Below are 26,270 nucleotides of genomic sequence, written 5' to 3'. Positions count from 1 at the left end.
CAGGAAAATGATCTATGGAGGAACAAAGTCCCAAATGAACGAATGTGTCATTAAACGCAACAACACCTAATAAGTCACAATCAGAGCTGAGTAATATCTGCATTTATTTGATGATTTTAGCATTTTTGGTCTTCCACAGTAATGAACACATATCCAACTGTGTTTTTGTCACTTCCTGTTTGACTCTATACGACTTGAAAGCAGCTGAGAACATGAAGTCATCAGTTTACTGAGCGCAGAGATCAGAGGGTGTAACACCAGGTCAGATTAATGGCGTCAAGGTTAAACTCAGAGTTGCTACCTGACTTAATCACCATGGTAACTGATACTGAACACATCACTAAGTCGGGAGCAGGCTATGATCAGGATTTTAAAATTGGACTTCCACAGATTCTTTTATTTACAGCATGTTTGAAGTTTGATATAGATCATCTGGTGTGTGTGTGTGTGTGTGTGTGTGTGTGTGTGTGTGTGTGTGTGTGTGTGTGATGTTAGGCCGTAAACAACCTGTGCAGAAGTCTAAATGTTATTATGCTGGAAACACAGTCACTGTTTGTTTTACCTGAAACAAACAGCAGTGACTGTTGCTTTACATGGATCCAGTCTCACAGCTGTAAGCTTCACCTGTCACCAATAAACAGCAGCACTGAGCGCGCTCAGACATAAATTCATCCGCTTGAATGTAAATGCTTATTTTACTGCTGCGAGCACGAAATCAGCAGATTAATGATTTTCTGCAACATTCATCTCTCAGTGTTTTATTTTACCGTTTGATCTTCTCTGTTCTTTAAACGTTTTTGTGACTTTTAATCATCATCTTTTCATCATCACCATCTGCATATGTCTCTGATTGGAGTAAAGCAGCATTTTGTGCAGGACAAAGGTCACGTGACCCACAAGCGTGCATAGATCCTGAATCTGCAAGCCCGGCGTAACAGAGAACGTTAATAACCATCGTGGTATCGAGATCATCTCAGACTCGGAGGCTTTGTTGATCCAGTTTTGTGTATCTCTGATGAGCTGCAAGCTTTCGGTTCAGTCCTAAATCAACATCTCTGAGAAGTTGAGAGACTCCTCGTCCTCTGAGACCACAGCGTCCATCTTTGTCGTGATGTTCATCTATCGTCCACCTGGGCCTTACACAGAGTTTCTGTCTGATTTCTCAGACTTTTTATCTGATTTAGTTCTCAGCTCAGATAAAATAATTATTGTGGGTGATTTTAACATCCATGTAGATGCTAAAAATGACAGCCTCAACATGGCATTTAATCTGTTATTAGACTCAATTGGTTTATCTCAAAATGTAAAAGAACCCACCCACCACTTTAATCACACTCTAGATCTTGTTTTAACATATGGCATAGAAACTGAACATTTAACAGTGTTTCCTGAAAACCCTCTCCTGTCTGATCATTTCCTGATAACATTTACATTTACAATAATTGATTACACAGCGGTGGAGAGTAGACTTTATCACAGTAGATGTCTTTCTGAAAGCGCTGTAACTAAGTTTAAGAATATAATCCACCCACTGTTATCATCTTCAATGCCCTGTACCAACACAGAGCAGAGCAGCTATCTGAACACTACTCCAACAGAGGTCGATTATCTTGTTAATAATTTCACCTCCTCACTATGTACGACTCTGGATACTGTAGCTCCTGTGAAAACTAAGGTCTCTAATCAGAAGTACCTGACTCCATGGTATAATTCTCAAACACGTACCCTAAAGCAGATGACTCGTAATCTGGAGAGGAAATGACGTGTCACAAATTTAGAGGATCATCATTTAGCCTGGAGAAATAGTTTGCTGCTTTATAAGAAAGCCCTCCGCAAAGCCAGAACATCTTACTATTCATCACTGATTGAAGAAAATAAGAACAACCCCAGGTTTCTCTTCAGCACTGTAGCCAGGCTGACAAAAAGTCAGAGCTCTTTTGAGCCAACCATCCCTTTAACGTTAACTAGTAATGACTTCATGAACTTCTTCACAAATAAAATTTTTATCATTAGAGAAAAAATTACCAGTAATCATCCCACAGATGTAATATTATCTACAGCTACTCTTAGTACCATCGATGTTAAGTTAGACTCTTTTTCTCTAATTGATCTTTCTGAGTTAACTTCAATAATTACTTCCTCCAAACCATCAACGTTCGATACTGTCGACCATAATATCCTATTAGAGCGATTAGAACATGCTGTAGGTATTACAGGTACTGCACTGCAGTGGTTTGTATCATATCTATCTAATAGACTCCAGTTTGTGCATGTAAATGGAGAGTCCTCTTCACACACTGAGGTTAATTATGGAGTTCCACAGGGTTCAGTGCTAGGACCAATTCTGTTTACATTATACATGCTTCCCTTAGGCAGGATCATTAGAAGACATAGCATACATTTTCACTGCTATGCAGATGACACCCAGCTCTATCTGTCCATGAAGCCAGATAACACACACTAATTAGTTAAACTGCAGGAATGTCTTAAAGAAATAAAGACCTGGATGGCTGCTAACTTTCTGCTTCTTAATTCAGATCAAACTGAGGTTATTGTACTCGGCCCTGAAAAGCCTAGAAATATGGTATCTAACCAGATTCTTACCCTGGATGGCATTACCTTGGCCTCCAGTAACACTGTGAGGAACCTTGGAGTCATTTTTGACCAGGACATGTCCTTCAACGCACATATTAAACAAATATGTAAGACTGCGTTCTTCCATTTGCGCAACATCTCTAAAATTAGAAATATCCTGTCTCAGAGTGACGCTGAAAAACTAGTTCATGCATTTATTACTTCCAGGCTGGACGACTGTAATTCATTATTATCAGGATGTCCAAAAAACTCACTGAAAAGCCTTCAGCTAATCCAAAATGCTGCAGCAAGAGTGCTGACAGGGACTAGAAAGAGAGAGCATATTTCTCCTGTTTTGGCTTCCCTTCATTGGCTTCCTGTTAAATCCAGAATTGAATTCAAAATCCTGCTCCTCACATACAAGGTCTTAAATAATCAGGCCCCATCTTATCTTAATGACCTTGTAGTACCATATCACCCTATTAGAGCACTTCGCTCTCGCTCTGCAGGCCTACTTGTTGTTCCTAGAGTATTTAAAAGTAGAATGGGAGGGAGAGCCTTCAGTTTTCAGGCCCCTCTTCTGTAGAACCAGCTTCCAGTTTGGATTTAGGAGACAGACACTATCTCTACTTTTAAGATTAGGCTTCAAACTTTCCTTTTTGCTAAAGCATATAGTTAGGGCTGGACCAGGTGACCCTGAATCCTCCCTTAGTTATGCTGCAATAGACGTAGGCTGCCGGGGATTCCCATGATGCATTGAGTTTTTCCTTTCCAGTCACCTTTCTCACTCACTATGTATTAACAGACCTCTCTGCATTGAATCATATCTGTTATTAACCTCTGTCTCTCTTCCACAGCATGTCTTTATCCTGTCTTCCTTCTCTCACCCCAACCGGTCGCAGCAGATGGCCCCGCCCCTCCCTGAGCCTGGTTCTGCCGGAGGTTTCTTCCTGTTAAAAGGGAGTTTTTCCTTCCCACTATTGCCAAAGTGCTTGCTCATAGGGGGTCATATGATTGTTGGGTTTTTCTCTGTATCTATGAAGCGCCTTGAGGCGACTTATGTTGTGATTTGGCGCTATATAAATAAAATTGAATTGAATGTTTGGATGCACAGTGTTTCCACGCAGTGCCGCCTTGATGCTCTGAATAACGACCTCACTTCCTTTTCCCACTATCACAGCTGCTGACTCAGCAAATGTTCTGCAGGAAACTGGAGCTGTGTTTTTACCAAGTGAACAATGTCAGCAGGTTGAACTCGTTAGTCAGTCAAATCCAGCCGAGCGCCGTTTGCTGCTTCAATGAAGATAAAATCATAGGAAATCTGACCGCCTAACACGGCTAATGCAGCTAATCTGCTCCGGATGCACTTCTGATCCATTTCTTCCACTTCGCGCGTCTGAACTTGCCGTTTTTATGTTTCCAAAGTCTCAAACTTTCTGACGTCTTGCAGATTTTTAAATAAAACAGTGTCTAACAAAGAAGTGCTGCACAGGTAGATTTGGAGGAAATGCCCTCGCAGAGCCGTCAGTGCTGCCGTTTATTAAACCAACAGTGACGATTTATAAAGACATCTGCTCGTGTTTGAATACGATGACACGGTCAGCTGGCAGCAAACATGATGGCTCATGAAACAATGTGATCAATCAGCTGATCGAGTCACATAAACTCTGAACCATCTTCATGTTTCTGTTTATTTAAAAAGGACTATGAATAGACTTAAATTCAGTGTGTAAATATGTCAGATTTAGCCACTAATTTTCATCTAAATCACAGTTATGGACAAACAATAAAAACTAAGAACCAGGCCTCAAGAAATCAAAAACTAAATAACTGGACCAGTAAAGTAATGCAAACAGAGCTGAAGCTGAAACCACGACACATAATCTCTTCTCTGCTTTCATCTGGACCTCATGGACGAAGCGCCCGAGAAACAAACCAGAAAATCTCAAAACGGCTAAAAATAAAAATCTGAAAAAAAAAAAAAAAGCAGATTTGACAACATCTGGAGTGAAAGTGTAGAAGATCACTCTCCTGTGAGAGACGGCAGAGGTCCTAATGATCTGACTCCCAGATTTTCCATCGATCACCAGGATGTTCCACATGTTCTAACTGATGAGACAAAAAAACTAAACACTAAAACCTTCATCCCAGCTCTGAAGCATCTCTGAGCTCAAACTACACAGAGAGGATTAACTGATGATCCAAAGGAAGCAACAAGAACAAACCCCTGACCTATGAGCCGACAGCTGATCGATCAATATCACCCAGAATCCGAGTGATTGTCAGCAGCTAAGAGTTTCTGCACTCACAGAGTTCAATAAAGACGTGAAGTTAAATTCATTTTGTGTATTTGTTTAATATTGATCTGCTTCTCCTCTCAGGGTGGAATATAAGCTGCTCTGACGTTATGCACACGTAGGTATGCATCTGTAATCTCTGATGATTAACTCAGACCCACCTTGGAGTGTTTGGAGGGTGACATCGGGCTTCCCGGCGCCGCGTTCATGTCGAGGCTGATCACGGACGTCCAGTCAGACTCGGTCTGGTAGCTGAACTCTGTGGAAACGCTCATCTGGTCGGGGTCGAGGCTCCTGGTGCACAGAGGCAGGAAACAGAGGGGAGAGGATGTTATGTCACCGACCTTTGTTTCTGCTCTCATTGTGCTTGTGCGTGTGTCTGTGTTCATTAAAACACACACTTCACAACAGAAAAACACAACAACGTCCCAGGAGATGAACCACTAAGCAAAGCACATCCTCAAATCCTCCAATCTGAACCCCAAACTCAGCAGTTAGCTGAAGTAAACACAAACATGCCGCAGTGATAGAAACACCATCACGTCCTGCTGTCCTCCACCTGAAACACACAACACCACAGAAACATGAACAGCTGTGCACAGCAGCTGCACTTTCTCTCTTTCCCATTATCACTGGTAAGATTTCCAATTACTCTGAAAAATGATGGACTTTAAAAACATGAAGGATTAAAATTAATTTCCCATCTAAAAGTCAAAGTTCTGCTTAAAACCTCACGATGACTACATCTGTCATTATAATGACAGCTCTCCTGCTAACACACTACAGATAAAGCACCATACCAGACCAGCATGTATGCATGTTATTTAATGTCCTCAAGTGCAAACACACACCCATGCACGCGCACACACACCCATGCAAACACACGTGCTGCTTCACGTCAAAGCTGCCGTGTTGGTTTTCTTCTCACACCTCTGATTGTTTTAGAGGTTAAACAAACGAACAGGCGAGCCAGAAAAATGACACCTGACGAGGAACGCTCGCTCCCTGCATGCACGCCGCTCAGACCGAGCAATTAGAGCGCCGCAGAGGATTGTAGAGCACGTGTGAGGCATGAGGAGATGTAAGTACTTCAAGGAGGAGCGGTTTCATGCAGCGTTTACAGACTGAACGCTGCTGCAGTCGTGCAGGACGTCAGCAGGCCTCCATGTGTTGTGCTCGTCTTCATTTAGAGTTTGACTCCATCATCAGAGTGCAACACAAAGGCAGTTAAACTGTTCCTAACTGGACAGTGAGGCAGAAACCATTGTGTGCGCTCTCTTTATCCCTGCTGAGTTTTCTCTAGCTTTGCTTTTTGCTGTTGACAGCATGAGTCGCTACCTGCAGCCTCTCAGGTGGAACAGGCGAGGACATCCATGGGTGTCATCATGAGGTTTGCTGTGTCTCTGAGCACAGTCTGCAGAGTGAGGAGGAGATGCCAGGAGACAGCTCATCATACGGGGGGGACCTGGAAAGGACCTCCTCCATCAGCAGGATCATGCTGATGGAGGATGGTATGTGCTCCTTTGTGTGAGGAGGAACGGGATGAGCCTTCAGCTGCTCCCTCATGTGACTCCCAAAGTCTCGTCTAACACTTAAGTTCAGCTCTAGATCAGTGAAAGAACGTCTGGTCGACATCATCTGACCACAACAATCTTTCTGTACCTGCAGCTGTCCTGAGCTCACAACTGCTTTTTAAATTAATCTGTTCATTTCTTCACTGAATCAAACTGAGTTTGACACTGTGCTTTAGCTGCCCAAAGGTGTTACCAAGATGGCTGCTAAGTGATGAAATAAACTTCTAGAAGACAGCTGGCTTAAAGTGGGAGGAGCTTGTTTCAGACAGAGGATGTACTAAGGGGCAATACCAAAGCCCAGTATAAGATAAAGAAGGATTATTTTGAACTGTGACTCATGCAAAGCTGCTCTGGTTGAGTCCAAGTGTAAAAACATGGAGCTGGAAATGAGCAGTACAATAACGAATGACAACAACTGTTCATAAAGTTGCTACACTGCGAGGTTTCAAACACAAACAGCAGGACACGAGTGGCTGTAATACCTTCTTAACCCACAAGGAGGCAGAGTTTGACTGTTGCTTGCTGCAGGAACTCACATCAGGTAACGTGACTCAGTTTGTCTGTCGGTCAGATTGTGCAGTTACCTCTGACTGTATCGTGACCTCGTCGTCATGTACAGACTCCTGTCTTTGTAAATAAAGTTAAAATGAATCGTGTAGCTGTGCAGGTGGGACTCGTCTGTGCTTCACACTCTGATCCATGTTTATTTCTTTGTGGTGTGAAACCTGATAAAACAGGCTGATAGCGCTCCTTGATAAGCGCCAGGTGATGTTACATGTGTCTGATGAAGACAATCTGTTCACTCTGATCCAAACTCCTGTTGTGAGGAGCTTTCTATTGATAAACCTTAGAAAGGTTTAAGGTAGTTGGGGGGGAAACGGATGAATCATTGAAAAACCTGCAAAAACTTTATTTCACCACAAACTGTCCAAACCAATCAGCACGTTCTTCTGCCAGGAAATATTTTCATTTTTATAAAGTTTCACTGAAAGGTCACCGACTTGTTATTTTGTGATTGGACACGTGTGAGACTGACCGGCCGGTCACCGGTCGGGCCGAGAACACTGGAAATCGTCTGATTCCGGTCCCTGGCCGATCGATCGGTGCATCACTATTAAAAATAAGAGCTGTTACAAAGATGGCTGACGAGAATAACAAACAAGGCAAAACGTCTTCTGAGTAAAATGTCCAGGTAAGACTTCACAGCCTTACTGAGATTCCTTTGAACAGTCTCGCCTCAGCCTGTCTGGGGTTTCCTCATTTTTCCTGAAATGTCTCAACATCTCATCAACAGACAAGCATCGACGTGCCGCCTCCAATCAGCCTTTTGGGAACCGAATCCTCGAGTGTGATCGTGCCAGCACATGTGGACGGAGAGAGGAAGCAGCATCTCTGCAGCCCCTCTGTGCTCGCCTCCAGCACGAGAGCTGATTTAAAACGTGGAGCGGTGGGATTTCACTCACTGGCTGTCATGTCGTCACTGCGGCAGCAGATAGATGTGCCCTGCAGTGATGCGACATGTACATACTTGGAGGTGGTTTCACCAGAACAGGAGGGTTGTTCACGGTCTCTGCACTCTGTCAGAGAAGGAAACCTTCAGGGGGAAAACAGAAGCAGGTCAAATATTTGTCCTCTCCATAAATAGATTCATATGATGAGCAAAGCTGTCATGCAGCGGCTGCATGACAGCTTTGCTAACAGCACTTTGCATGTTCCTCAAACATATTTATGTATTGAGACAGTTTGATTCGTCCATGTAAAGGATCTTCGTTTTCTACAGCGTGGAAGCTCGGTCTGCAGATGTGCTCCTGTTTCTGCTGAACTTCAGTCGAATTAAACCAAAATGACTCCATAAACAAAAACAGGTCACATGACTGAGTTCAGAGACAGCTTTGTGTGTCCTGCACATTCTGCAGCCTGCTGCGAGTCCAACACCACCTCCTGCCTGTATTTCCACACAGCTGGAAAAATCTGTGAACAGATGTCAGAGAACAAAGAACCCTCACACAGAGGGGAAACTGTGAGATGTGCATCCTTACTTTAAAAAAAGTGAGTGTAACCTCTGATGCTGTTAAGGATGACTTGAGGGTGAAATGCGTCTCCCACACTGTCAGCGATCGGCACAAACCAGCCCCGACTTGTGTGAATCTTCTCTTTGTTGCAGCAGACAAAGATCTACTGTTACTGATGTTAAAAAACAATGTGTGCTGTTATGTTAATACACCAAGGCAACAGATGTCAGTGTGTCAGGGTTAGAATTCACAGATTTTATTAACAGCAGAAATTAAACAGCAGGCGGGTGGAGGTCGAGCGGGTGTAGAAAGGCTTCATTCTTCAAACCAGTGCTCCCCCCCCCGACCCACGAGGAGGGTTTTTTAAGAGGAGTATAATTATTGACTTTCATCAGCACAGGAAATGCAAACATGCTTATTTTAAATGATTATTTTTAAAGTTTAATTACTTATCAAGAATGATCTATTCTTGTTCTATAAACTTCAGGTTAAATTTTACATGCGCACAGACTCTGATGCTGTGAAAGACGCTTTTTGTAGTCAACCTCTGCAAATTTCAACTGAAACTGTCACCAGCAGGGGGCAGCGTTTCTCCAGTACATGTCTGAGATGTTTTCAGACTGCTGCTGTTTAACTCCTGATATTTACTTTTAACTTCATCTTTTTCTTGAGAGGCTCTGCTTTTCATCATTTTAAATAAAAGCTCTTCTTTTTGCTTGTTAAATAAAAGTTAGATTGGCCCACAGCACCATCTCCTGGTACAATCTGGTATTACATGGAAGTACTGCACGGACCTAGTTCAGCTTTAGTTGACGTCTCCTCAACGCACGGATGCTTTGGATATGATTTTTTAAAGGATGTTTTGATAAGACTTTGTTAATCATATATAATACATTTTTTTATTATTTTTTTGTTTAATTGAGTTAATTTAGTTGTGTTGCAATTATTCACCAAAACTTTGATACTGATGTATGTTTCATGTCTGCACCTCTTTAAAACAGCTGTATTTTAACACAAGCCATGATATTTATCTAAAAATAGTTACATTTTCTGTGTTTACTCATTAAAAATTAGTATATCATTATAAAATATTTAATAATTTTCCTTTTTAGGTTATGCTTTTCGTCACACTGACAATAAGCTGCATTTACCACATAAAAAAAAATGCTGCACTGCATTTTTAAGCTAATTTTATGACAAAGCAAGTCAGAAGTTGTGGTTTTCTGAATTCTTCGGTGGTGTGATAAAGTTTCATCTTTTTCTGAGTTCCTTCTATGGAAAGGGGAGAAACACAAAGACGTCCGTAGACGCTTTTATTATTATGTGTTTCCTCCTTCCTTTCCAAAGTCAACATGTCAGCATTATTAGCAGCGTGTTCTCGTCGTACTGACAGTTTTTCTTCCAAAGAGGAAGTGTTCTCTGTATTTTATTCCTGTGCAGGACGGAGATGCACGGGTGAAAACAGGATTCGTTTTCCAAACATGGAACATGTCTGCACTTTAAAATGCTCGAATGCGTTCACAAACAATTGGCCTGGTTTTGCCTGCACGCCACAGCAGCAGTTATTGGTGCAGTGGAAGCAGAGCGGCTGCAGCTTACTGGCTGCTGCAGACCCGCCCCGTGTCTGGCAAACATTCAGCCTGCAGCGGTCGTTCCAGGCACTCCCTAAACGCTCAGCCAATTTCACAAACAACAGCTGGTTTGGGTTCTCAGAGCAAAGCGCCTGTTTGTATTTCTATACAGCACTTTGGGTTCGTCTATCAGCTTTTAACATGAATTATTCTGAGCAAACAGAAGCACAGCAGAGGGCGGCTCATTCGCCACACTTTAGCTGAGTATTCAGCTCAAAGTTTCTATTGGGCAACTTCACCCTGGAGAAAGGCTCCAGCCCAGCTCTCGTCTCCACTGTGGCCTGTATTCTTTCACTTTTTGTCCATCTTCCATCAGCAGCTCCCGGTGACTCATTAAAGCCCTCGTACAGCAAACAGAGGCTGAGTCAGCCGCTGAATCCTGTCCATCCCTTGTTTAGTTTATTCAGTAGCTGCTGCTGGTTCTTAACATTACAGATATTAATCTCTGCTGTGGATTCATTTTACTCTGCTAGTTTGGTGGGAGTTTGTGCATGCACATGCTTGTGTTATGTACTCAGAGTTACTGAAGCTTCGACATGCATGAAAGGCAGATTTCACCTTTTTCACAGTCAGAATTTATTCTGTGTCTGAGCTTTCGTAACGCTGCAGCAGAGCGATAAGAGAAAGGGAGGTTCCAGCTGGAACTGTTTTGGGGAAGGGCAGCCTCATCTCATGTTTGCAGTTGCTACGGACACTTTATTAGGTACACCTCTAGTATCAGTTAAAGCCCTTTTTGCCTTCAGATCTGCCCCATTTCTTCATGGCACAGATTCAACAAAGTGCTGGAAACATTCCTCGGAGATTTTGGTCCATGTTGACATGACATCATCACACAGCTGCTGCTGATTTGACAGCTGCATGGTGAGAATCTCCTGTTCCCCCACATCCCAAAGGTTCAGAGATAAGAAACCAGTTTGAGATGATGTGAGCTTTGGGACAGTGAGCATTATCCTGCTGGAAACAGCCATCAGCAGATGGTACACTGTGGTTATAAAGGGATGGACATGGTCAGCAACAACACTCAGGTAGGCTGCAGAGATTAAACTGAGCCATCATCCTCCACATCATTGCACAACCTTCAGCAACCTGAACTATTGAAACAAGGCAGGATGGATCCATCACATCATTTATATAAACTTTACCATTCAAACGTTTCTGCAGACAGAAACTCAGCACACAACATTTTTCAGACCTTCCATCGCCCAGTCTGGGTTTGTTATACCCTCAGTGGTACCCAGTGCAGTCGTCTGCTGCTGCAGCCCATAATGTTTGATGTGTTGTGCGAGTGGTTAACGAGTGGTTATCTGTTCCTGTTGCCTTCCTATCAGCTCAAAGCAGTCTGCCCATTCTCATCTGACTGCTGACGTCAACAAGGAAGGTTTTCCTCAGAACTGCTGCTCACCGAATAGGTCAAAGGTCATCTTCACCATGCCTTCATGCCTCTACGCACTGAGTTGTTGCCATGTGACTGGCTGATTAGATATTTGTGCAAACAAGTAGTTAAACAGGCGTACCTGTGTACCTGTGAGTGTATCCTGCCCTCTCAATCAAACATGACATAGATTTTGTGCAGTAGTACAAAATGATCTCAAATGTGCTGGAAACAGCTTCTTTTACAGTCCTGGGGCGTGCTGCACGAGAGCACGCTTCACTTAAGCCTTTGTGTTCATGAACGGGGTCACACAAGTCCAACAGCAAATGTGTCACAGGACGGAGGACGGTCATATTTACTCCAGTTTCACACAACACAAAACAGGGCAACAATGTTGTGTTTGTGCTGGAGTTACACTCAGCCAACCTGAGAGCCTTTCAACACACAGCACACACAAGCTGTGACAGAAAGAGACAAAAACACACACGGCATCATTCAGCCTCCTTAAAATAATCCATCCTTCAGAATCACACAAACAATGAATGTTTTCAGTATTCGACTAATCCAATCTCAGAGGCTAATCGCTCATGTTAACAACAATAATGGCTGCAGGTACACAAACACAGACACACGCTGAAAATAAAAGCAAAGCTTCCACTCCATCCATCCCACATTACAAACCTAAACATCCTCCACACAATATTACATTTACACCAATAATCCTCCTGGTTTACGAGCCATTATAACATTATCAACACCTTGAACAAAGGAGTGTGAAGCTGATGCTGGTTCACAGAAGCAGGTTGTGTTGATGGTGAAGATGCATTTCCAGATTTACCAGTTGCAGCTGTTGTTGTTCCAGTTATTATTGAAGCTGGAACTTTGGCAGCAGGCGTGTTTCCAGCTTATCAGATGACTTTGTAACAATCTGAGCTGGTTTTGTCATGTAGCAGCGCACTTTGCAACAATATGCACACAAAATCCAGTAATTTGGATTTATTTACAGTCAGACGGGCACTTCCACCTGGAATGTGCTGATTCCTAGAATCCGAAGATTTTGGAGGATGTAAACAAAAAGTGTTGCTGTAGAGGCAGAAAGTTCAGTCGCATGTTTTTAGCTTGAATCTGTTCATGTTCCATCAACAATAACAGCACGCCGAATTAGCTGCTAGCAATTCCTACATGACTGAACTTGTGGATACTAGATTACTTTGTGATTGAGTCGAGGAGCACTGCAGTATATAAATATATTTAGAAATCCCACTAGTCTCATAAGCTTCACTAGACTGATCCAGAGATGCTGTATCGAGGTGAGGGATTGTAGCATATACTCTTTAACAGGCTGCTGAGCTCAGCGAGCTGTGAAACATGGAAAATGATATTAACACAGTCTTTTCCTTCAATGGCCTCGACAGCATCATCATGCACAATCACAAGAACCTGCTCAGGTGCATTTCCTGCTTCCAAGGATATCACACTTCCACTGACTGAGTTTTAACCGAGTTATCGTTTCACAGTTTCTGGCCATCCAGCTCTAAAGCTGTGAAAACACCAACATGCTGACAGCAACAGGAAAATATTTATGGTCTGAGAACAATGGCCTCACATCTCCCTTTGATGAGAACAATTCATTCTGACTTCTTCTGTCTATCACACCTCCACCTCTTCACTTGCATTAAACCATTATCATCTGCAGCATACCAGAAAATGTTGTTTTGTTGCACACAGGCGTGGTGATGTAGTCTAATCAAAACAGCGACTGAACAGAGACATGGAGGACCCGTCCAGTATCCTTTACAAAACTGGTTTTGTGTCAGTGCTTACGCAAAATAAACTTGAGCTCTTACTTTTAACCACAGATGCTCCTCCAAGGGAAAAGGCAGCGATCTGTAGCTCTGCATTCAGCTCTCAGGTTTAACACGTTTAAGACGAGCAGTCACAGTGGAAACAACCAGAAGAGCTGAAAAAGCTTAAACAGACTGAAAGCTGTCGGAACGAAAAGTGTCTACAAAGAGAAGCCAACATAGCAGTTTCTCAGGGTTGCATTCTTCTGAATGTCCAGCAGGGGGCGACTCCTGTGGTTGTGGCTCTGTTTCTTTGCTTTCTTGAAAAGTTGAGAAAAGACAGACTTTTCAAACGCCACCACAGCTGTCAGCTTTCACTCAAACACTCGAGCGCTACCGTTAACCAATCAAATCGCTTCCTGCAAACATCCAGAATGAGTGAGGTGGGCGCTCGTTTGGTTTAGCATCAAAATGCAGGAGAAGCTGATCGTTGTGGCAAGTAATCCTGTCAAAGGTGGACATCACCACCGTGAGGTTCCCCACTGGTCTCTGGGTGATCGTCTTTTCTGAAAGCCAGAATCACCAAACTTCAGGGAACGGGCTTCATGTTTTCTTTAATATGACCAGAAATGAGTGACTGAGCCCAAAACTGATCAGGAAACTATTCAGAGGTCAGAGCTGAGGGTCATTTTACCACAGACGTCTGCAGAACCACTGTGTTTGCAGCCACGCTCTTTAAATCGAACAAAACGTGCAGAGAACAAGAACATCATGCCGACCTGGACAAGAAGATGAGCCTTCATTTTCCTGACCGCACCTCAAATGTGTGATAATATTTCAGTACAGCCCCGGAAATGTAATAGTTCTCAATCTGCTGGTGAACCAATTCAGTCTTTGTAGAGCAGATTCGCTACGGCAGCTCTTTACCATCGAGGTTGGTAATAAAACGTTTCCACCTGTTGTGCAGACCAGTGGCCAAAAAGATACTCAAGCAAAGGAATTAAAGAGTCAATATATGTGTCTCTGAGCTCTTCTTCTATCATGTAAAAACATGTAATGTGGATCAAACGGCTGTTCCTCCCTCTCAGCTGTGTCAGTTAAAATAAAGATCCTATATCCCACATGAACAATAGAGTTTGGCAGCAGGACAAGAGACGTTTCTCAGAACCTTCTGCATTATTAGGCCAGAACAAAGGTTACAATATCCGCCTAATTGGCTCGTCAAAAAGTGGTTAAGAAGGTGGTTTGATGTCAAGACAAATCATGTTTTATGGAGCTCCTCAGAAGCCCGAACAACATGACAGAGGTGACTTTCTACGAGCAGAAACAGGACGTATTACTCAACGTTCAAAACCTGTTTCAGGCCCCACGTTTCACTGCCTGCTCCCTGCAGCGACGTCCTCGACATACGAGCTGATTCTTTTGTTTTCAGCTAACCCGAGTCATCGCCTCATCACCCTCTTCCTCCCAATCAATCTGCACTATCAGAACTGGGTCAAAGATTAGCTCAGTCAGCATGTAAGGAAGCAGAAATCAATACGTTCATTACGAAAAGACAACAACTGTAGAGATGACTGCAGAAAAATCCACGTGTCATTACATCATTTACTGATGGCTCCAATCAATACTGTCTAACAGAGGTGTGGACTCGAGTCAGACTCGAGTCATTAATTTTATGACTTTAGACTTGACTTGAAAAAATGTTCTAAGACTTGTGACTTGACTTGGACTTTTATACCAATGACTTGGGACTTGAATTGGACTTGAACCGGTTTACTTGAAAAGACTTGATATTTTACCCCAAATATAAAATTTAACATGCATATTATATAGAGATTGAAAATGTGACGTCATTCACGGGTAGAACCGCAAAGGATTCTGGGAACTCGTGGCAAGCGGTAGTAGCGCACGCAGGCTTTCAATTAAAATCAGTCACACAGCGATAAAAAGAAACAAAAATGTCAAGAAGCTGTTGTATTATTAACTGCAATAGCCGGTCGCATGACAGCCACGGGAAGCCGACGGGTAAAGAGATCGGTTGTTATCGGATTACGTCGTTGAAGAGAAATTGTTCGAGCCATGTTTCCGTAGTAACAAAGACGCGACGGATGGCCTGGATTGCAGCCATTCAAAGACCAAATATAACGTCCCAGAACACTCCAGCTCACAGGTTAGTCTGCTCCAAGCATTTACACAAAGGTCAGTATTTTTTAGTAGTTAATGCGTCATTTTCATAACATAACTGGTGATATAGGTTACAAGCAAGTCTGGCGCTGAACAGAAATTGTCGCGCTATGCTCCTTTGTTTATTGTGCATAAATAGTGAATTGTCCTGACACAATATTGCGTTTCGCTTCTGTTATTATGGTACATTGACAAAAACATATACTTTTATTCACAGGATAAAACAGGTTTTTTGTATCACTAATTGTCCAGTGCGATTACAGCATACAGTATTATTGTCACTGCTACATTTCTGTAACGCGTACCAGAAATTATTTCCACTACTAATTAATTACCATTGAGCTCAAAGGTCCTATTAATAAACGGTTAAGGAATGTGTATTTATGACGACGATTTGTGAGACTGGTAAACTTATGATACGTACGATGGTCTTTCGTTCTACACGGTGCATTTCAAGGTCCTGCACCCATCTGTCGGTAAACTGTACCTGGGCTTGTTGCAGTGACCTGAAGTTACTAAACTTCATGAGTGTATGCACTCACTCCAAGAACCGTATGATTATAAATATGCATATAAATATGCTACGATGAGATAGCTGACTTCATCTAACTAGCAAATGTTGTCCAGGCTACGTTGGTGATACAGTTTTTTTAATGTGTATGATATTTTTGTCATGCGATTTTAAAGCCAGTCCTACAACCGCATCCAAGAATAACATGCAGCTTATCTCAGAACTATCAGTGAAAACTATTCTTGGAGCTAGGTTTAATTGAGCTGCATGTTAAAGAGGTGCAATTTCACAATTTGTGTATATTTTCTAAGTTCACTATTTTGTCATGTGTTGAGAAAAACACAGATTTTAAAATTACATGGTCTAATATTTACATTTAGCATATAATTGCAACATGCTTTTTTTCGTTTTTTTTTTTTTTAAAGACTCGAAAGGACTTGAAATTCAAAGTTTCAGACTTGTGACTTTACTCGGACTTTTACACCAGTGACTTGAGACTCGACTCTGACTTGCCTGACATTACTTGAGACTTGACTTGAGACTTGAGGATAAAGACTTGAGACTTACTTGAGACTTGCAAAACAATGACTTGGTCCCACCTCTGCTGTCTAACATCACATATAAGTCAGTTCTACCATTGATGCTTCAGAATACAAGCAGCATTTAACCATGCAATCTAAATCAATATAAACATTTTATAATGTGAACAGGTTGTTGTGCACCAGTCGCAGTGACAGAGTGTTTCCTGCTGTGTCTCGTCAGTGTTATATGAATGAACAGGTGTGGACAGGTGTGCTGCATGCATTCAGCTGCGAGCTGAAACTCAGGTCTGAGCCTCCAAATCTTGTTTTCTTTTCTGTTTTTTAACTTTTTGCACAGAATAATGACCAAATAGAAGCTTTAAAAAAACGTGAGATTTAATCAGATTTTATTTATTCAACTTGTCTCGTTTAAAAATGAACCCAAAATTAAGTTGGTACGATAAATGTCCAGTAACAAAACAAAAACCTATTAAAAGTTGACAGAAGGGAGAAGCCTGAAAAGGTTCAACTGTAGCCGAATACACGAGACAAAAACCTGTAAGTTACTGTACTGTAGTTTACTGTTAGTGTAAATGTGGTTTAATACAGAGCAGAAATATCAGTGTTGACAGACAGTCAATAGGAATAACAGGAATATTCTGGATATTTGGACTAGTGCTGGGCCATATCCTGCTGTTCACAGTAACACCGGTTTAATGTTGGGCAACGATAAGAAAATGAGATATTGTGATAGAATATGGGTAAAACGCACATGCGCAGTGCCTTTGTTTTCATACGCACATGGCGGAAAAAGCATGGTGGCGACGGAGAATGAGAAGGGTGAAAGCGGATCGTTGAATGAAACGATGAACCAGAACTGGTTTGTAAAAATGCTGCAACTTCAGTGGTGTGGAACTGGTTTAGCTTTCGTCCGTCAGATACACAACAAAGCACTATTTTTGGTAGAGCATGCTAGCGGGCCGACGTTATTACCGTGTTGTTTGGAAAATACGGCACACTTAAAATCAATCCTTTGATTTTTCTGAAAATCGACAGTGCCCCTTATAATCCCGTGAGCCTTATGTATGAACTCTGGTTGTGTTTACTGACCTCAAAACTATTTTATGTACACGGCGCTCGAAAATCTGTCAAATGTTTTAGTACGACTTTGCTAAGCTACGAAGCCGCACCGCTTGATGGATTGTCGGAGCATTACGGCTATCGTAGGCAGGAGCCTCGCGGAGTGATACGTACTGTGCTTCAACATAATATTACCGTATTGTGTGTGTATAACCTCTTTTTAAGTGTTGTGGATATTATACATGGTTATGCTGAGGATATGTCGGCCAGTTTCCACTGGAAATGCCTTTTGGTTAAACTGTCAGCAACGAATTTGCATTTGCACTGTTAAATTTTTATATAACTTTAATGCACATAAAAAACAGCTGCTTGTTTAAGTGAAAATACACTGATGGGGTTTTTTGCACTAATAAAGTTGTGGAGTTGTAAAGTATTTTGTCTTGTGTCAATTACATCATCAGTTATATTGTTATTGCAAATTTTCAAATGTATATCGTGATAACTATTTCTGTCATATCGCCCTGCTCTGTTTGGGTACAGGACTGCATATTTATTTATGAGTGATAATTTAGAGCTTTATGAACTTTTTCCCCACTTTAAGATTTGCTTCAGTCAAATTAAGTCGGAGGTAATAAAATGCAGTATAAGAAAAACATGCAAATGCTGGAGTCTGAATTATGGTACAATAATTGAAAAGGGCTGAAAATTCAACCATGTAGACGCTTTTCAGCTGGAGAGACGGTTCAAGCTTCACTCGTCTGTGACCTCTGACCTTACTAGAAAGAAAAAAAAAAAGTCCCTGATTTAGCCTCTGACAGCATCGACTGATCACCTGTGAGCTCTTGATTCTTCCTCCTTTAGAGGAAATATTTTCTCATCCAAAGTGAGAATTGTAATATTCAAAGCAGATAGAAATCCCCTCTCAGCAAATATGTGATTTATTATCACTATCGATAAAACCTGAAGAGACATGACTGCAGTACATGTGATGGGAACACATCCAAAAGCCTTTCACATGATTCACTCACAACCAGCAAACTCTGCAGAAGTCTGACAGATTCGTTTCCAGGGAACCACCAACGATCATCTGCACACTGATCGAGTGCTCGCTGCGGCCTTCAGCACAGCTGCTACCACGACCGCTGTACTGCACTGACCCAATGCTGTTGTCGTCCTTGGATGAAGGACGACAACAGCATGAAACTATTTCTAACATCACTGAAGAAAAAAAGATGAGAAACTAATCAGACTTCACCCCAAACTGATTCTTTGAGGTGAGTAACCCTGCGTCCACAGCAGCGGTTTTAGTTTCTGTGTTCGCTGGGGGTGTGGCCTAACACTATCTGCTGATACAGCAATTTTGTGAAACTTAAAACTCAGAACCGAGATGTACTGACTAATCCACAAATCACGCTCTCACCTCTCTCGGGTACACCTGAGGGTTTACACATCGTAAAATCTGAGGTTCAGATGGTTTTACTACAAGTCAGAATTATAGTCTGACGTTTCTAATCTGGATTACCTTCCTCTAGAAAAAAAAACAAAAAAAAACACACATTACAGCCTTTAAGCTTAATCGATACCTCTGCAGGGAATCTATGGACCTACGATTTTCTCTCTTCCAGTCAGTCTGAAAAATAACAGCAAAAGAAGGAGCAGGAAGTGACAGTGAACAGACCGTGCCATGTGTAGAGAGAAAAACTAAATCCAAACTAGAAATGCAGCAAATCAACAAGAATAAGGAAACACTGAGCTCAAACTTCTGATTTTCCAACTTTAAAACAAAAGATTTGGCTGCAGCGTGTTAAACTCTGAACGCAGGGACGCTCATTTGTTTAAATGAGAGAGAAAAAAATGACTTTTTGATCAAACTAAAAGACAAAATTCTCAGGAAACATTAAAATTTAGCAAACTTTAAATATTTGTGTGTTTCATAAAGTATTTAGGAATTTTAATCAGTTCTTCATCAATCGTTGTAAATGTTTCTGTAACATGTGTCATGTATGACGTTGCAAACACGCACACGAGCCTGCAGAATCAGGCTAACCTTAGCAGCAGCTCTGGTTTCTTTGTTCCAGTTTATTCTGACAAAGCCGACACACAACCACTCTTTATTTTCTTACATCACAGGTTATCTTGGCTGTTAATGTCAAATCTGCTGATGTACATCAATGAAATAACAGTAAAACACTCAGCCGAGTATTTCTGGTGCCAACGAGCAAACAAAGCAGCATTTAAAGATGTAGTCAGCTCTCCGAGCACATCCCTGCTGTGCACGAGTCATGAGGTGGTGACTCAGTCGTGTTTGATAAAGATCTTTAGTCCCAGTAAATCGATCAGATTTATGAGAAGCATCTTTATCCTCAGAAACAACAACAAACATCAGAATCATCTCAGTGACGATGAATTAAACACAGAAAAAACAAACTCGTTTCCCAGAAAGATTAGTCGTCATTACAAAACTACACAAACTGATGAGTCACAAAAATTCACCTCGATCTACAAGCAGCTACGAGTGTGTGCATCGGCCTGGTTTACTTGTTAAATCCTGCACTGAGACCACAGGGCTCGCTCACACTGGTGTCAAACCTCCACGCCCTCACATCAAGCTGTGCGCTCAGTGCGAGCGGCTCCCGCTGAAGGGCGTGACGCCTTCATCCAGTCTGCAAGATCAGATCGCCTCAGGACGCTGCGAGCATGAAACTCCACACAGACAAATGTACAGATCAGATTTTAGAGATAACTCAGCGACTGTTGATTCTGTTTATAGGCTCAGTTCTTTCTGATTCCTGATGCTTTTCCAGGATCTAGATCTCGTCTTTTTATATCTGCAAAGATAAAAGAAGGTTTATTCCTTCAAAACTGTTCTTTTATATTTAAGGAAACATCAAACTCAACTTAAACTTTGCTTTTCTGACTCCATCAGAACTCATCTGCTTTCAGTGTGTTTGGAGAGTCTTTTTCTCCCTGGTTTTCTCTGGTTTGTAGAAACGACTGAGAACATTTTCTGTCTGGCAGGTTTGAAACGCCTCCGCACGTCGAATCCATTTAGTAAGTTTTGGTTATGCTTTGTTTCAAAAAGGAGGCGTGTCCAGTTTCACAGCCAGATACGCCGATTTGTCACATCCAGAGTGACAAGACGCCAACATCGGTGATCTTCACAGTCAGTCCATCTATTGTATGGCACAGTAAACCAACATAGAACTGAAATGAACAGATCAGTTCTCACAGACACCTGGTGGAGCTTTCTGACTGAATCAGCAGGATAACTGCAGTGATGCATATCTGTCCTACAGAGGTTTCAGCATCAATGCGACATCGAAACAGAGCAGAGAAGAGGCCGGCGTGTGACTCTGGTGCTTCATGTCATCATGTCACTGCTCTGCTGCTGTCACAAAAACGCCGCCATGATGAAAGGAAGTGATAAGCTGAGATGTTTACGATTCTTAAGGACTGTGTAATCTCTCTACAGACATCGTGGTGACTGCGGCAGGTACACAGCTGCAGGTTTTAGGATAGATGCATTTTTATCCTCTGATGTAAACACGACAGAAGCAGAGGAATAACTTAGATGTGCTGTGGCTGTTTTTCCTGAATAACCTCTCCTGATTTTGGATCCTCGTGGATCCTCAAAACTCATCCCAAAACAGACATGAGACGAATGTATGAGGAGGAAACATGCAGGTCACTCGTGAATCATGTCTGCATGTGAGGATAAAATATAATCCCTGAATCAGTCTGAGAGGAAAGCCGGGTGAAGGATTGCCGTGACATCCACACCTGAAGCCTTCGTCTAAACGTGACCTGCACTCTTCACCTGTTACAGAAACAATGTGAAGCTGTCAGTGATAGATTGCCTTGCAGTGAGATCACCGTGCAGACCCTGGTATGTTTATGATGACAGATGAGATCTGTATCCGAGTGCTGATGAATTCCTGCTGGAATCTGTAACCAGAGCAGCACTTTGAAACTTTCATGTTGGTTGGAGGAAGCAGGAAGTCGCAGCCTGTTCAGAGTCAGAGAGAAACACGAGGAACTTGGAAAGCTTTAGTGTCGAGAGGAAAAATACCAAAGTCTGTCCTCTTCTTCAGAATCCACCTGTGAGACAGGTGTGCAGGCTTCATTTAAAGGCAGGGGAATTACTTCATTATTATATCCGGGTCCAAGTACATTCAGCTCCCAAAGGCCAAAGTTTGAGTTAAAAATGATCCAGATTCTATCAGCTCTAATAAAACGATCAGTGTTTCTGTTCTCCAGATGTTAGACATGCATGGTAGAGGATTATGAGATTCGCAGGATGTTTGATAGTTTCCATGTAAAGATGATATAAACATTCAAAATGAACTAGAAAGAAAACCTGAGTCACAATAATGTGCAAAGTTGTTATCAGCCACAGAGCTATAAGCACATGAGAACAGGGCAGACAGAGGACGGGGTTGAACTTCATGTCGAGGGTCCCTGACAGCACGAGACAAACGCCGTCACATGACAGGAAGAAGACAATGAAAACAAACCAAACTTCAGCCAAGAACGTCTGAGAGGATCCATCATAGCACGAGGTCAGTCATTAATATGCTGCGTGGTTTGGATTATGTTTGAACCTTAATTTCACTTTAACCTCACACGGAGCGCGAGGGCCGGATGCTGCACCATACCCAGGTCTGACGAAGAGGATGGTGCTCATCTTTATCACATCAGTGTGGTTATGGAGACTGTTGGAGACAAACTGGAGCTCAGGTCTGTTAGCACAGCTGCCATGTTATTGATCAGATAATGTGGCCACGCCCCCAAGTCTTATTCCAAGTTAAACAGGTGACTTATAAAACAAATCGCCTGAGATTATCTACAGAGACAAAAACAGGCTTCGTTAACACTTCAGCTCCTGATGGTGAACAATCAGATCCTACTGATCATCCAACCAAACACTCAGCAGCACGAACGGCCTGATTTAGTTTACATCATAACAACGATCAGGATGAAGCTTTATTCAGTTCGTCTCGTTACTCAGTGACTCAGTACTTTCTTAGACAATGTGGCGAGCACCATCTATATTTGGACTTCACAGGTAAACGTGTCATGCCCTGCACGGCAGGTTTTTAATGTTTTCTAATTACTGTCTCACAACAAACATGCTGCAGGTAACCTGACAATGTGCAACAACAACAGCTGACTCAGAGCTCCAACCATCAGCGTGCTTAAGAGAAAAGACAGAGAACAGAAATATCCGGGTTAAATAAAGAGCTGGAAAGTCATCGTAACCACTTGAGGTCGAGTGGTTTCTCTTTGAAACTCTAATTTAACCGGGAGCAGTGACTCAGAGGGGATAACTGCTCGTAGAGCTCCTCAAGGCGAGCAAGAACTAGACCAGCAGGGTGCCACAGATTCACTACCATCCTCTCAGACAAAGGTCCGTGTTATAATAACTCCATAAACATGCATTAGGAGACGTGGCTGCTCCGTAGCTAATTAAGCAAAATCAGTTTTATTCCACTGAGTGCTGGAGCACGAGGGGGTCAGTACCACCCCAGGCCCACCCTGACCTGAAGAGTTTGAGTTTAAATGAGTTATTTGAGGGCACAGGTCAGTCACTCATCACGGTCCCACACAGAGAAGACCTCGTGTGTCAAATTAACCATTTAATCTGCATATTTCTACAACACAACCGCCACCTTTCTCCTGTGGTGCCTGTTTAACTCCCTCGACATTTTTCTGGTGATGCACACAAAGCCGTGCATGACTAAACTAGCTCAGCTCAGAGCTGCTGCGTTCTGATTTCAAAAAAGCGCCAGAGGCGGTAAACAGCCACTCTGAGACGCTCACTTCAGCAGCTCCCTCGCTTCTGCAAACACAGAGCTGTAACTACCAACAGCGAGGTCCTGGGACAGTGAGGGGCCAAAGCCAGGCACCGGGGGTCTTATTTAGATTTTAGATCGATATACAGATGATCAATATATTCAAGCATTACTTACAGTACAGGCTGCCCTGATGCCTTTGATCACAATTAAATCTTCAAATAGATTAAATGAGTCTAAATGTGAGCAAATCTAAAAACATTAAAGAGACAGATGCCAGATAACAGACATACTTTGACTACTTTTGACCCATATGTGTCCAAAGATGCAGATGTGGGACAAAGACATGTCTGTTATTTTGGAAACTATAAACATGATCATAAACATAATAAGTATAAACACATGAATCTGTGAAATAACGAAAAACAAAAACAAACATGGATGTGGGACAGTGCAAATCTAACCCGGGTAAGGAGCTCCCGTGTGTGCCACATGTGGGCTAAACAGAACACTGTCTGGCACTGTGACCTGCATCAGCTCGCGTTCAAAGCTGCATCACTGCGGACTGTGTGACCTCCGCTTACAGCTCAACTCTGAAAGCTCAGAATAACTTCAGAGAAAGTTTCTGGCTTACTTGTAGCTGCTGAAGCTCTCCAGCTCATCGGTGTCAGGGAAGAACACCTCTCCTCCTCCTCCTCCTCCTCGGTCTTTGTCTTTGGATTTCTTCCGTTTCAGCTTGAACGGCAGCAGCCGCCGTTTCTTCTTTTCTTTCGGGGAATTGAGTGAAGAGTCCCCGGGTAGAGTCGGGTTGTCTCCCGGGCTGAGAGAGCCGGGGCTCCAGGGTAGCCCCCCCGGGATGTCCGCGGGGTTGGTCCCTGCACCCACTACATCTTTGAGGGACCCCGACCTCTTCAGCTCCTTCTTCTCCTTCTCCGGTGATTTGAGGCTGAATAGTTTCCGGACTTTGAGCGTGCTGGACTTACTCATGGTGTCCGCCGTGTGAGCAGGAGCACAGCTGCTCGCTGCAGGAGCACTCAGGCACTGACTCTCCGGGCGAACCTGCAGAGCGGGTTACCGCGAGCCCACGGACGTGCCCACACCGGGTGCGCGCAATCAGGTAGAAGAAAGGTGAACCAATAAGAGATCCCCAAAAAGAAAACACAAGACTGCACCTCAGACTTTAACAGTTCAAATAAAATCATATTTTATTGTTATTCTCTCTCTGCGCGCCTATCATAGACTGTATCTAAAAGATGGAAGTAGGCACCATCACCAACTGTAATTTTTATATGTTTGAAACTTTACAATAAAGTTGAACTTTAAACAGATGACTTTAAAAAATAAACAAACATGTGTCATAAAGGTAGAAATTATCTACAGAGACCAAATCAGGTTTTTCTTTTTTAAATCAGACTGAACGTGTTTCTTTCTGCTGTGAAGTTTAAACTTGGGAATCTGTGACTGACTCACTGCTGGAGCCTCCGGTGGATGCTACAGGAAGGGCAGCTTTTAATGCGAATTAAAAAAATATGAAAATTTTTTTTTAGCTGTTTTTATGCTATTATCAACTAATGCTTTATAGAAATAATTTATTGATTCAATTGTTTGAAGTTTGTAACTAAATAAATATTCTGAGACACATGAACATTTGTAATGTAGCAACTGGGAGTTATTTTCATTTTTAGTTGAAGCCATTAAAACCCTAATATTTCTATTCACGTATTAAATTTAAGAAAATGTCACCAGTGCTTGTAAATTAATTGTCTTGGTTCTGAAAATGTTTAAATCTTTTTCATTTGATTAATTGACCATTTGCTGTGTTGTCTTGTTGCACACATATTTCTTCAGACAGATCATCAGTGCATGTCTCACTAACACACGTATGATGTCTGCTGTCATGAATATGCAGCTCAGCTCGTTTCAGAGGGAGATGTTCCTCAATAAAAATCAATAAAAATAAAAAAAATAATATGAAAATAGAGAAACATAAATCTGTTCAGGTCACAGTTTGGATACCTGCACCTTCCTCCTGAGGCCATCAGCTCATACGTGTGCAGGATGTTGTTGGGGTCACGTGTGATTTAAGGCCCCGCCCTCTCTCTGTTTCACGGAGAAAAGAGAGCAGCAGCAGCAGCACCCTGATTTATTTTCTTACCCTTCTGATCAGGTTTTTAAATTATTAAAATATACAGGTAACTACACCTGTGGGGGTCATTTGGGGTTGAGGGTCTTAAAGCTAAGGAGATGGATGAATTGTGTTAGAGTAAAAGATAAAATGCATACATTAAAATATTGGATGAAAAGCTCGGCAAGACTTGTGTCCCGCGGGACAAAAATAGGTTATAACCAAATACAAAATAAAAAATGGTCAAATAATTAAAAAGAAATAAAGCAGTAATAATAAAATTCTGAAAAGTTTATACAAACCATAGAAAGAAATCTGAAATACAAAACAGTAATATTATAAAGCCAAAAGCTAGAAGTCTTTAGCTGTTTACTAAAGGAGAATAAAAATGAAATATCGAAATAATCATACCTTAGCTTTGCATTTTTAACCAACAGATTTAATTTAATTTCAATAAACATTTAGATAAATAACAATGAAGCATTTAGCAGATGACATTATATTTATAAAGCATTTAATTACATTACTTATTAATGCTGCAAAATATTTGACTAAAACATTTGATGATTATTCAGTAATATAACACCTCCACCTGCTGGTCATAGCAGCACAGGACTGATGAAGAAGAGTACATGCAAGTCTCTGAGCCCATGTGAGAACACAGCAGCTATGTTGAGTTATGGTGTTATAATTATTAATTTGACTTTAATCATCTGCAGTCAGTGTTTCCATCCATGAGCACGAGTCTGTCACAGGTCGATGAAACCTTTAAGTTTCCATGAAACTTTATTCTCATATACAGCTTTTGTTTTT

General features: G+C 42.0%; 1 protein-coding gene across 3 annotated transcripts in view; it reads right to left on the bottom strand.

The window, feature by feature from the left end:
• Positions 1–24,408, bottom strand: part of LOC146551786 (uncharacterized) — a 48,295-nt gene extending 23,887 nt beyond the window's left edge. For 2 of the 3 annotated variants that reach the window (XM_085257563.1, XM_085257564.1), the window contains exons 1-2: positions 23,967–24,408; positions 5,033–5,165 (exon numbers count right to left, since the gene is read on the bottom strand). In XM_085257563.1, the coding sequence (XP_085113689.1) occupies positions 5,033–5,165; positions 23,967–24,319 (486 nt within the window). In that variant the 5' untranslated portion in view covers positions 24,320–24,408. The remainder of the gene's footprint in view (positions 1–5,032; positions 5,166–23,966) is intronic. The other variant, XM_085257565.1, reaches the window with a different exon arrangement.
• Positions 24,409–26,270: the final 1,862 nt, after the last annotated feature.

This window comes from Mchenga conophoros, linkage group LG19, assembly GCF_057382185.1.
Source record: "Mchenga conophoros isolate Kocher_MC1m ecotype Shallow Benthic linkage group LG19, M_conophoros_male_GT1.1, whole genome shotgun sequence".
Classification (NCBI taxonomy): domain Eukaryota; kingdom Metazoa; phylum Chordata; class Actinopteri; order Cichliformes; family Cichlidae; genus Mchenga; species Mchenga conophoros.
This window is presented reverse-complemented; position numbering and strand designations above follow the sequence as displayed.